The sequence below is a fragment of the Magnolia sinica genome, chromosome 4, assembly GCF_029962835.1.
Source record: "Magnolia sinica isolate HGM2019 chromosome 4, MsV1, whole genome shotgun sequence".
Classification (NCBI taxonomy): Eukaryota; Viridiplantae; Streptophyta; class Magnoliopsida; order Magnoliales; family Magnoliaceae; genus Magnolia; species Magnolia sinica.
The window spans coordinates 98,026,465-98,039,669 of record NC_080576.1 but is presented as its reverse complement, the minus strand read 5'-3'; the positions used below and the strand labels follow the sequence as shown (position 1 = coordinate 98,039,669).

The window sequence follows — 13,205 nt, the reverse complement described above, 5'->3', positions numbered from 1 at the left end:
CATGAGATATCCTGCTTTTCCTCATCTGTTTTGGGACATGTCCTGAGGAAAACTTGAGGAGAGATGCGTAGGGAACGCTCTCCAGATTTACATAGTCCATCACATCGTGGATCAATACCTACATACAAGGTATTCTGCCTGCGATAACCAAAGCCTACTCCTCCTTCAGTCTCAATGCCAAGAACTCTCTTTGCAGCCCCCTGATCCTTCATCTTGAATGTCCTACTTAATCGAGTCTTCAGTATATTGATTTCAGACATGTCATAATTGGTGATCTATATGTCATCAATTCCTGATTCACCATGAAGGAATTAAACCGCTGCCTAAGCCACAGGTCGTACCACGACCTCTTGCAAAGTCTTTTCTCAGCCCCTTTAATTTCGAACCGCTTGGTTGCTTCATAAAGATCTACTCTTCTAATTTTCCTTACAGAAGTGCAGACTTCACATCCATCCTTCCAGCTCAAGATCACATTGGCCAACCAGTGCCAATCACGGATCTAATAGACGCCTGCTATACCGTCGGCGCGAATATCTCTGAGAAGCATATCCTTTCTCTCTGAGCATAACCCATCACCACCAACCTCGCTCTGTATTTATGTTGTATCCTCCTGAAGATCCACCAGCATCCAACCGCTCTCCGGCCCACTGGAAGCTCCACCCGCTTCCACATGTCGGTCTGGTATAACGAGTCCATCATATCGCCCATAGTCACCTTCCACTTCTCAGCACCAGGATCACCTAGATCCATCAGAATAGAAGACAGATCCTCCTTCGATATTGGAGTCGTCCATGTACCTCGCCGATATCTTACGATCATGCCGTGTGATTCTTCTCATAGGTGGCTACTCCACCTGCTTTGTATCCCTGTCCGTGCATCTTAGCCTTCATGCACTGCCCGCTCATGTGGCCATGCTCAGCATACCACACACGTGCAGAGGTAGAATACGCTACAACCACTATAGCTCCACCTTTTGAAGTGTTTTTGATCAACCTGTAAACATTATTGAGTCGTTGCGCTTTCATGATCACCCGTGCCCCCTTAGATACTTTAAGAGCACCATTAATACATGTGTACTTGCAGCCCATTGCCTCAAGTACACCAAGAGAAATCAGATTCTTCTTCAAATCAGGAACGTGCCTCGTATCAGTCAGGGTACGCTCCACCCCATCAAATATCTTGATACACACCATACCAACAGCTACAACATTACAAGCACTGTCATTGGCCATAAATACCTATCCACCATCACACTCCCTATAGCTGGTGAATCAACTCCGATGAGAAGTCATGTGAAAAAAGGCCCCTGTGTCTAGAATTCACTTGTCCTTACGATCATCGTATGACCGTCTGATCGTAGACACAAACAAAACATCACCATCATATCTACTCAATCCATCTGACGTGGCAGCATTGACTTCCTTGTATGAAGCCTCAGAATATTCTCTCTTTGATTTACGATTTTCACAATCCTTCTTCATATGTCCTTCCTTCCTACAGTTCCAGCACTTTACCTTTCCCTTGTCATTACTCTTGGATTTGGATCTAGAACCTAAAGAACCTGTACCTTATTCAAAATTCCTGCCCCTTGTAACCAGTGCATCAGAAGATATCCCAATGTCAACGTTAAGCTTTCTCATGGCCTTATCTTGAAGGGCTGAGATAACGGTGTCGACACTCAGGGTTTTATTCGTGGAGCACATTGTGTTCTTGAATGACTCATAAGACGCTGGAAGTAAATTCAACAGCATATATACTTCTTCTTTATCTTTCATCACTTCCTCCATATCTAGCAATTTGTAAACCAATTTATTGAAGTTGCTGATGTGAGACTCTAGATCTCCACCCTCTGCCATCTTGAAGTTATACCACTGCCGCTTCAAGTGTAGGCGATTTTCAGAAGATTTTTTTTGCATAAACATCCTCTAACTTCGCCCATAACTTAGTCACAATTTTCTCCCTCATAACGTTATAGAGAACCTCATCCGTGAGACATAAACGGATCGATGATAAGCCATTCTTATCAAGAGTATTCCATTATCATCACTCATAATAGACTTTTGCTCCTCAAGAGCACTATCTTCGCCTTGCTTAATTAAGGAACTCATTATGTTGATATTCCATAACTCAAAATTATTGTTCTCTGAGTACTTCTCAATATCATACCTGGTGCTTGTCATTATTACTAATCCCTCAGATTCAAATTTGTGCCCCAACGATTTCTCTGATACCATTTGTTGGGGATTTGTGTTGCGGAATCACACAGATCTAGATTTAGGATAACAATCCAATGGCACCAAGCAAACACAAGAGAACACAAAGATTTAACGTGAAAAACCTTTGCGGGAAAAAACCATAGCACAAAGCGACAGAATTCCACTCTAAAATATAAATTACAAAGAGAAAGGACTTATCCGATTCGAACAACCTCGAATCTCACCCTTGCTACACCCTTTAGAAAGCCTTCCCTATGCCCTAGAAAAATCATAGGGACCCCTATTTATAGTTTAGGCAACTTCCCTTTCGCACCTCTGCAAAATCGCCTCCAATTTATGCAGTCCGCACAAAATCCGCACAAATCTTCATAACCCTCGACTAGTCGAGCCAGGGCCTCGACTGGTCGAGCACTGTTCACTCGACTGGTCGAGCCAAGCCCTCGACTGGTTGATGCCAGAAAACTGATCTCGCTGGATTTTGAGTCGAGTGACCCTTGACTAGTTGAGCGGCCCAAAATCCTGCTAGATTTAAGGCATCTGTGGCCCATCTTGATGTTTGTGAGAAATTCATCCGGTCCATTAGTTTTCTTAAAAATGAGGCAGATCCAAAACTCAAGTGGGTCACACCACAGAAAAATGAGGACAAGGAAATGCCTACCGTTGAAACCTTCCTGAGGTCTACCGTGACATTGATATGTCTTGAAAATGGTTCATAAGGTCATTCCTGCTAGATGAACTGAAAACATAAAAATATTAGCCTGATTCAAAACTTCGGTGGCCTCACAAATGTTTTAATGGTAACATTCAATCCTCCTTGTTATCTGCGTGCAGCTCGCTTGAGTTTTGAATTTGCCTCATTTTTAAGTTCATGATCTCGCAAAACATATGGACAGGTGAATTTCCCACAAACTTCACGGTGGCCCCACCTAGCTTTTGAGCCCAAGAACATTTTATGAAACCTCATTGGCAATCCTCATCCAGCACCTACTTATTTTGATGGACTTGATTGCCTGCGACACTCCATTGCAGGAAGTTCCTGCAATCAAAAGTTGGGGGCGTTGTGAGAAATCCACACCCACTTATTTTGATGGACACGATTACCTGCGACACACCATTACAGGAAGTTCCTATAGTCAAAAGTTAGGTGTGGCCCATCTTGATGTTTGTGAGAAATTCACCCATCCATGGCCATCCATTTTACCATATAATGTTAGTCCATGAGTCTAAAATTGAAGCATATCTAAACTGAAGTGGGCTGCACGATAAGAAACAGTGATGATTGAGCGTTCACCTTCATAATAGAAACATTTACGAGGCTTTCAAAATTATTTTTACTAAAGTATTTTTTTTATATTGAACTTCAAATTAGATGCAATTGATACGTTGCTTTCAGATTCGATCTGCTTCCGAACATTATCTCTGAAACCACGTGGGGAACCGTGAAAACACTCGGAGATGAATCTGACAAAGTACTCGCAATTATCTAACAAAGTCCAAACATAAACAATTCGAATTTTACATAAAAAAAATTCTTTTGAAAAAATGTACGATACAAAGCAATGAGTGATGCACTAAGAAAGCAGAAATTACAAGAGATAAGTATTACCAATTCAAACAAGTTTCAAATCTTTCTCACAAGCCTTACTTATGCCCTTGAAATCCTTAGAAACGATTTAGAAAGCCCTATAACACCTTTCCTATTCCCAAATCTCGATTACACCCGATAAATAAAGTATCAAACCGAAATAAGAAACAAATCCCGTATTTACGCAACTTAACGCACGCGTTTAATGGGACCTTTGATGGCATACATAAACCCATCAAAGACTTTGATGGCATCGAACCTACTTTGATGACATCAAGTAACAATACCAAAACATTCCAATAACTAACATGAATTTTCTAGATTTTTTTAATGTCATCGAGCACTCGTTGATGACATTGACGTCTGTTTGATGGCATCGGTAAACTTTGTTGCTTATAGATTTAAGACATTAACAACATAATCGTTTGAAAGCCATCGTTGGTTCTACATCTTGGCAAAGAATAAAGGCCACTGATCGATTAAGAGTTTTTCAAAACAACTTTTTTGTTGTTTGTTGCTTGTTGTATATTTTGTGAGCCATTTTAGGGGTTATATCTTTAATTTTTCAGTCAAAATATATTATTTTATTAAGTTATATATATATATATATATATATATATATATATATATATATATATATATATATATATATATATATATAAAATTTAAGCTACTAGCAGTTTGGCTTGATCAATATATGTGCTAAAAGAAGAATTTAGCATTGAGAATGTCAGAAAATTACACTCGGTCCTGTGCCAATTCCACTCCTTGTTTGGGAAGAGTGGAAAAGCTTGGAAGTGGGCTAGGTGGAATCATATCGGGTCCCGTGCTAATACCACTCAATGTTAGTAAGTTGTGTAGGTCCCACCATGATGTGTGGGTTATATCCACACCGTCCACCCATTTTTCGAGATCATTTTAAGCATGGGCCAAAAAATCAGGTAGATCTAAAGCTCAAGTGGACCTCACCATGGAAAGCAATGGGGATTGAATACTTACCGTTGAAAACTTCTTTAGGGCCACCTAAGTTTTGGATCTGCCTCATTTTTAGGCCCATGCCATAAAATGAGTTTACAAAACAAATGAACAGTTTAGATATGACACATGTGTGTTATTGTCAATAGTTTCAAATGATGGTGGATATATCCTTCTCTCTCTTCTCTATAAACAAGCGGAATTAAGCTTATCCAGGTAGCGGGAGCGATCCTGCCATGGGTAATAATTATGTTTTTGAATCCAATCCCACCGATCCTTTCCATAGAGGGCCGGCCCTAAAGTCCTTTAGGGCTGTTTGGAGACGATCCCACCTATTAGGTGGGATGGGATTCAAAAACATCATTATTACCCATGGCAGAGACTGTACGATGGGATAAGCTTAATTCCTTTTAGTTTGTAATACGGTGGTACATTGAATGGAGATACCCACCATCATTTTAAACTATTGACAATAACATACATGTGTTATATCTAAAGCGTTCATTTGTTTTGTAACTCATTTTATGGCATGGACCTAAAATGAAGCGATCCAAAACTTAGTGTTAAAGACATCTTGGCAAAGAATAAAGGCCACTGATCGATTAAGAGTTTTTCAAAACAACTTTTTTGTTGTTTGTTGCTTGTTGTATATTTTGTTAGCCATTTTAGGGGTTATATCTTTAATTTTTCAGTCAAAATATATTATTTTATTAAGTTATATATATATAATTTAAGTATATTTTTGGGTTTAAAGAGTCTTGAAACAATTTAAAGTCCTTTAAGTCATAGAAGAGAGTTTCAGTCTATTTACTATTTTAGAAAAGTTATGAAGGTGGGCTTAATTAATTGGCCAAGAATCTTTTGTAAATAAACTTGTTTTAGTGTTTTTATCAATACATCGATTAAAATTTTTTGTTTTAATTATATATTTCTTTCACGTGCGGATTCAAGGGCTAATCTTGAAAAGAAGGTGATCTCTTCTCTTTACTCCGCGCACATGTTACTGTACCTATCAAAACCCTACCTTAGTGGGGTGGGTCCCACCGGCTCAGCCAGTGGGGTGACGGCATAAGGTTGATTTGGTACTCCTCAGGTATACCACCATCTTCCCCGTGAAGAAAATAGTGAGAGAGGAATTGGGTGAAGCGTCTCTCTCGGGCTACCGTTGGATGTAGGCCCCTCGGATCTTACAAGATCGGGGCCGTCCACCAACGACTGGCTTCACCTTCAAATAACAGAATACCAGTGAAGTGGACGCGAAGAAACGAAGCGTACGATCTTATTAAATATTATTACACCACCCCAGTCCTAAGCAAATCACCTCATCCCCTCTCTCTCTCTCTTTCTCTCTCTCTCTCTCTCTAACGACCTGAAACCTCCCAAAATAAAAAGGACCCTTCTCAACACTTCCATTTCCATCTCTCTCTCTCTCTCTCTCTCTCTCCATTAGATGCTACAAGGAAGATGATGAGCAGCACCATGGAAAGCGAAGAAGGGATCGTTACCGTAAGGAGAGCGGAGATCGACACAAGGGCACCGTTTCAATCCGTCAAGGAGGCTGTTGCACTCTTTGGAGAGAGAGTCTTAGCAGGGGAGGTTTATGCCAACAAGCTCAAAGAGGTGATTTACAATCTCCTCAGAATCATTACTAGATTTACATCTGGAGATTATCCAAACCATGCAACAGGTGGGGCCCACCGTGTAGATTTAGTGGACGGAAATTCGAACCGGATGCATCATAGGTGTGCATTTGATGTGCACTTCTGGGTAAGGTTTTTCCATCCATCCATTTTTTTTTTGGGTGCAGCAACTGGCCCAGCCGATGAACCTAGATGTCTGTTGAATATGGACCGCTGGTGGAGCCCACCTGGCTAGAAAGTCAGGCTGGTCCACTCATCGGGGTGCACTACACGTGTTCGTTGGATATGGACTGTGTGCCCAGCTTTTTAAGTCGTCCAATTTTTTATTTTTTATTTTCGAGAAGTGTGGACTAGCTGATGATGGACTGGCTTGATTTCTGGATAAGATCCAATACGTGGTGGGTCCCACCGTTGCACGGTTTGGATGATCCAGAGCCTGCTATCACGGTTGGGCTCCTTTGGGTGCACGTGCATACACGTGTGTAGAGAGGAGGTATCTATAAGGTTGGAATTTATTATGATCATTTAGTTCTAAATTACGAATGACTGATCACCTACACTCGGTTGTATGCTACAATCCATGTTGTTATTTCCTCAGAATTTCCATTCCAGCTTTGCCCACGACAATTTCATATACTTCAAATGAAAAAACGGCCTGCAGAAATGGGTTGTGGGTTAAGCTAACGTACAACCGGTTGTAGGTGATTGGCTCTCTAAGTTGCATTCTAGTAGGTATATATTCGTAGAAAAATCTTAGCCCTTGAATCCAAGTGATACAACATACGCATCATGATAATCAATGAAGAACAATAAGCCTAGTCTTTTGAATTCTCACGGAAGAAGCGAAAGTGGGCGAAACTGGCCCTCGCCCAGATCAATTTCTGTGAATTTAGGCTGAAGTTTAAGGTCCTTGAGGTGGGCCTGGACTGTACTTCGATGGTCGGTAATTTATCTGGGCTTGGGCTTGGCATGCATGAGGGCCTGAAAACGGATGAGACATCCAATTATGCCCGATTAATTGAAAACTATTGGGTTAAGTACTTGGTTAGTGGGCTGGACCAGCATGGTCCATAGACTCGGTTTTTCGGCTGGGCCTTGACATGATCTGGTTCAATGCGTAGTTACACATCATCATCATCGCCGCCGCCACCACCACCATTACAATTAGTAGGGATGGGTGTATTTATCAGTTAGAATGGGTTTAAATATCTATTGGGTGGCAATGGGAATTTCGGCCCAGCTTCGAATTGATGGATTATAACATTACTAAAGATCAGGCCAGAGCCTGGACCATTAGTAGTGACCAGGCCTTCAGTTTCATCAAAGTTGTGGAATTCCCTCTTCGGGCCCAGGTTGGCCGAAAAAGTGAGGTGCGGGCCTGATCCATTTATGAAATGGGCTTACAAATAAGAGGCTTGAGCCAAACCCACTTGCCTGATTTTACAGGCCCAAGTTGGACCCATATTGGACAGGCCCACCCGGCTCCTTCCCTGCCCCATATGTAAATTGGCTTCCTTGTATTATTATTATTATTATTATTATTATTGTTATTGTTATGTGCCGAGGCACGTGTAGGCATCGAGAGAGTTGGGAAAGAGAGATAAAGCAGGGTAAGAGAGAAAAAGCAGAGGATTAGGAAAAGGGTTACGCATAGGTGTAGATTACTGACAGGGAAAGGCATGGCTCTCGTCATTAAGTAATCAAAACTTTAAATTCACAAGTTGTTCATAAATCCATAGATAAAAAAAAGAAATTCAAAATTTTATTATTTAATAATATTGACTTCTCAATTACAAGACCTAAAAAAAAAAAAAGCAAAAAAAAACATTATAAAGTTTACCAAAGATTAAAAGTCTTAAATTAATTATGTTGAACAATTCATAGTATTATTATTATTTTTTTTTTACACATGTACACACCCCCACACACTAATGCTGTAGTGGGATTTCACCACCTACGGATACTCACACACCCCCACACACTCACCCCGTAGTGGGATTTCACCACATATGGATACTCAAACCCTTGACCGGGTGTTGAAACTCCTGAGAGTCTACCACCGGAGCACGAGTCACGTTCCCAACAATTCATACTATGACTATAAAATTCCCAAAAAGAATATATATATATATATATATATATATATATATATATATATATATATATATATATATATATATATATATATATAAAAGCGATATGAGGATACTTCCGCAGCCTACTCTACATAATCTACATGAAGAGAAAAGAGACAAGAATGGTTTTAACAAAGGCTAACTTATCCATCAGCTCTCAGGGTGTTATGGCTCACTTGAGCCTTTGATCTCCCTCATTTTTATGGTGATGGACCTCATGTAACCTTTGTTGTACAAGCATGCAGATCAAAGAAGAAGCGACGTGAGAGCTGCTGCCTTCGTTAAAAAAAAAAAAAAAGAAAAAAAAAAGGAAAAAAAAAAAAAAGAAGAAGCCAAAATGAGAAAAATACCCTTAATTAAAGGTTCACACATGTATCATTTTCAAAAGTTCTTTATCTCTCTTCAACTAGTTGTGGGGTAAAATCAGCCAAATATTGCTCGCGACCTCATACATATACATGGTAAAGAATATTATTATTATTATTATTACTATTATTATGATCTGAAACAGGGCTGTTAGGAAGTTTCCAGTAAAGCTAATGGAATCGTATTAAAGCTTTTTGGGAAGAGATGGAGACTCCAAATGCTTTCTTCTGCCACAAACGATGCCAAATCACGTGCTTTCCTGATTTTTCACTATTTATATATCTACGGAATTGAGTCCGGTTGAGGCAATTCTCTCGAGGGTCCTGATTCAATAAGGGCCCCACGTGTGAGGAGTGGAACACGTCTCAGATATCTAGGTGGAAAGGCATGTGTCAGAGATCCGAGCCATTCACCAAGTAGTGCACGTGCACTGTGGACATTCCATATACCAAAAAAATCAGGGGAGTACACTCATGACTGAGCTGAATGTATGGTCTGAATCTCTGACACGTATGCCTTCTGCCCATCATACGTATTCTGCCCCTTCCCATTAGTAGCCTTCGTCGAATCACGACCCTTCTTCCTTAGACTCAACTCAGTTCTCTTCAAAAGTTTGACTAACTTCTCTTGGTGTATACTACTATATTTACAATACATGGATGCAAAGATCCGTCCATCCAAACCATTCAATTAATAACCCACTTCATGGATGTCCTATGACTGAGAGATTTCTAAACTTCGACAATAGCATACTACTGGGCTTTTGTACAGTTACCAGACTTGTTGAAGAACAAAGTTCCGCAAAGAATTCCACTGATCAGACAGACAGTTATGATCATTCAAATGGTACTACATACGGTACATCCAACAGGTGGGCTTAGGGGTGCACACCGAACTGGAACCGACTAAATGGTCCGGTTTGGTCCGGTTCTAGAGTGCACCGGTTCTGGTTCCGGTTCTAAAAATTAAAGAACTGATTATATCGGTTTGGTTCTCAGTTTGGAGGTATGTAGAACCGAAGCGAACCGTGGATCCGATCCGTAGAACCAAACTGTGGAACTGAACTTGGAATCGAACTTGGAACCGAACCAGGAACCCTTCGATTGTTTCCATATTTGACTCATGATTTGTGGTTTATAATGCACCATTTGATTGTTTCTATAAATGTATTTTTGCACAACTTATACAATATCTAAACCGTTCATCAAATGAATCTCAACATGAATGGACATGAGTTAGATAATAAAATAAAACTTGCAATTGGGCTGAATTATAAAAAGCCTAGAACCGTGGAAACGATCCGGAACCAAACCGGTTCAGTTCTAGGGTGCTAACCGTCCAGTTCTAGTTCCGAATATCATAGAACCGTTAGGAATGGTTCGGTTCCGGTTCACCCCAGAACCGGACCGAACCGACCCGTGTGCACCCCTAGGTGGGCTATCTGTTGGATGGTTGGATTTTTCTAACATCCGATAATAAGATGTTATCCAAGCCATTCAACAGGCGGCCCACACAGTGTGGCTGTCCTTTATCCAAAGCTCCTATCCACTCGAATATGGCCATGGGTACGAACGTCTTTGAACGTAAACAAAAATGACCAACTGTTCAAAATAACCTACACCTGTGGTCCACTAGATGAACGACTGACCTACTTTGGGCCAGGACATCTAACACAGTGGGGCACAATCGCTGGGGCTAGAAGTCGGATTGGTTGGGTTGGGCAAGTGCTCAACCCTAGCCCAAACCAAGGTTCCCATACCTCAACCCTAACCCAACCTCATGTTAGGAATTCTCAACCCAAGCCTAGGTTGGTCGAATTAGTCGGGTGGATATATACTAATATTTTCATTGTTACATTAGTCTATTATATTTCGTTACACATTATTTTTTGTACCCATGATTTTATTAATTATGTATGTAGTTATTTATCATTAAAAAAATTTCAGTTTTCAAAACAAGTTAAAATATAGGACAACTACTCCTTTAAAAGTCGTGTTGTGTAGCATGCAATTGGGAGAGAAAAATCCCACGTGACTTGTTATCTTGAGTCATCGAAAATGATGTGAACCAATGAGACCCAATGGCAATGGAATTTCCCGTACCTTCAACAAAGATGATCCACACTCAATTATAATTTATAAGTAACTTGTATATCGATCCGGTTCGGGTTCGGTACGGTCGGGCAACTTGGGCTCAACCCAAGTTTTATCAGGTTGGTGTTTGTATAGTTCAAGCTCAAGACTGAACCTGATACATCCTACCCGAGCCCAACCCAATGTCAGGTCGGTCGGATTGAACCCGCCTGACTTTCATCCCTAACAATCGCAAATTGAGGGCGCAGATGAGCCCTCAGAATCTCTCTAAAGATCTGATCATGGTTCTTCTTTGTTAGATGAGAGGCGCACCAGGTGGAACGAGCCATGGCCCATCGAAGCTAGGGACTGTAACGGCCGAGCTCAAGGAAACCAAAGAAAACCTAAAGAAAGCTAAAGAAGAGGGCGAACAATTGGCGAATTGCCTCACTTCTCTCAAAGAAGAGCTCGAACAGACGAGGAGAGAACTCCAACGGTTGAAATCAAAGGAGTCAGAGAAACAACCAATAACGTTCGACTCAGAGATTGAAGATCTCAAGTTCGTCGAGAACACTACACAGATAGAAGTCCAGGTCCCAACGGTCGAAGATGAAGGGACGGAGTTTCAAAGGAGAAGATATGTGAAGTTCGCCGACACGCCGTCCTTCGCTCAGATTCTGAACACAGAAGGTGGTGGGCAAGTTCTTGAGAGGTATCCATCATTAAAGAAGAAGAAGAAGAAGCCGTTGATACCGTTGATTGCCGGGATTTTCTCTAAGAAGAAGGGATTTCAAGAAGCTTCCTCACCAAGAGCTCAAGCATAAGGTTAGTAGATATATGAAGATTCAAAACCGCTTCTACGGTCCAATAATCAATGCCCATGATAATAATTCTTTTTTCTTTTTTTTTTGGTTGCAGAATGATTCTATGAAACTAGTTTTGGCTGCTCATTGCAGTGCCAATAAGTTGTATTGAACACTTGAATAGTCTAAAACATTGATCTGAACCATCCATACAGTCCATCTCACTTATTGTGGAGTACCATGCCAATATGACTTTGATCAGATGATCCTACCCATCAAAACAATAGCCACCTTGTTGTTGCAACTGTCTATCACTCAAGAGACCAATTGGATGGTTAGGATCGTTGGATCGTCCCATCCAGAATCTCCTAGCTGAACTTTTTTAGTTCGATCGGGCCATTTTATTCTATTGTTCATCTGGGGCGTCATTTTGAAATTTATCAATCCGATGGTTAGGATTGTCCGATAAGTGTTATTTCTTATCGGTGGCCATCAACACCGGGTTTTGATGGAGCAAATGGACGGTTCAGACTGATGAATAAACTGCTCATGTTCCAATACAACTAATTTGCACAGTAATCCAATGCGAGGTCGTTGTATAGAATCATTCTCTTTTTACTTTTTGTTGATTTGATACCATTTAGAAAATGATAGTTTTGGTTCCTTGCAATGATATTGTAGGAGGGCATGAATGTTGAGTAAACGTGAGTGATGTAATAATATCAATACATGATGAGTTTGCATTTCTTTCCTTTTTTTTTTTTCTTTAGAAAAGATCAACGGCGGAGATTTGGGTTATTTTCACTTTTGTCCCTTGAAAATATCATAATGGGTTGTAGGTTAAGTTAACCTACAGTCGTTTTAGGTGATCAGTAGTTCTCTTTCTAATATTCCATGCTTGTTTTATTGAACTCCCTCCTTTTGTAAAGTTTGACAACTATGGATTCGAGAATGATGGCTAACGATTACTTGCTTAAGACATCCAAGCCATTTAAAAAGTGGGTCTTACTATGAAGATAGTCTATCTTGAAAATGTTGGTGGCTCGCCATTTAAACACCATGAAGATGGCCTGTCTTGAAAATGTATCCACTCATTGGGGTGGGCCACACCTGTACCAGCAACCCTTTAATTTTGATGCTTGTATCATGATTCATTGGTGTGCGGGGTTAATTTCTGCACTGGGAGATCTTCATGGTGAGGCCACTGTTTACATTGATGGGATGGCCTACACAAGTGACACGTGGCTGGTTAAATGTTACTACTAGGGCTGAAAGTTGGACGGGTTGAACCCCGACCAACTTGTGACCGACCCGACAATGGGTTAGGCTTGTGCAGGATATATAGTGTTTGGTCTCAGGCTTGGGCCACGCCAACCTGATAAAACTTGGGTTGGGCTCGGGTTGAAGTCTCAG

At 40.7% G+C, this 13,205-nt stretch overlaps 1 protein-coding gene across 1 annotated transcript; it reads left to right on the top strand.

The window, feature by feature from the left end:
• Positions 1-6,132: 6,132 nt before the first annotated feature.
• LOC131243463 (WEB family protein At1g75720-like) lies at positions 6,133-12,880 on the top strand. The gene is made up of 2 exons (XM_058242837.1): positions 6,133-6,396; positions 11,310-12,880. Exons 1-2 carry the CDS (start codon positions 6,241-6,243, stop codon positions 11,811-11,813), a joined length of 660 nt encoding a protein of 219 aa, XP_058098820.1. The 5' UTR covers positions 6,133-6,240; the 3' UTR covers positions 11,814-12,880.
• Positions 12,881-13,205: the final 325 nt, after the last annotated feature.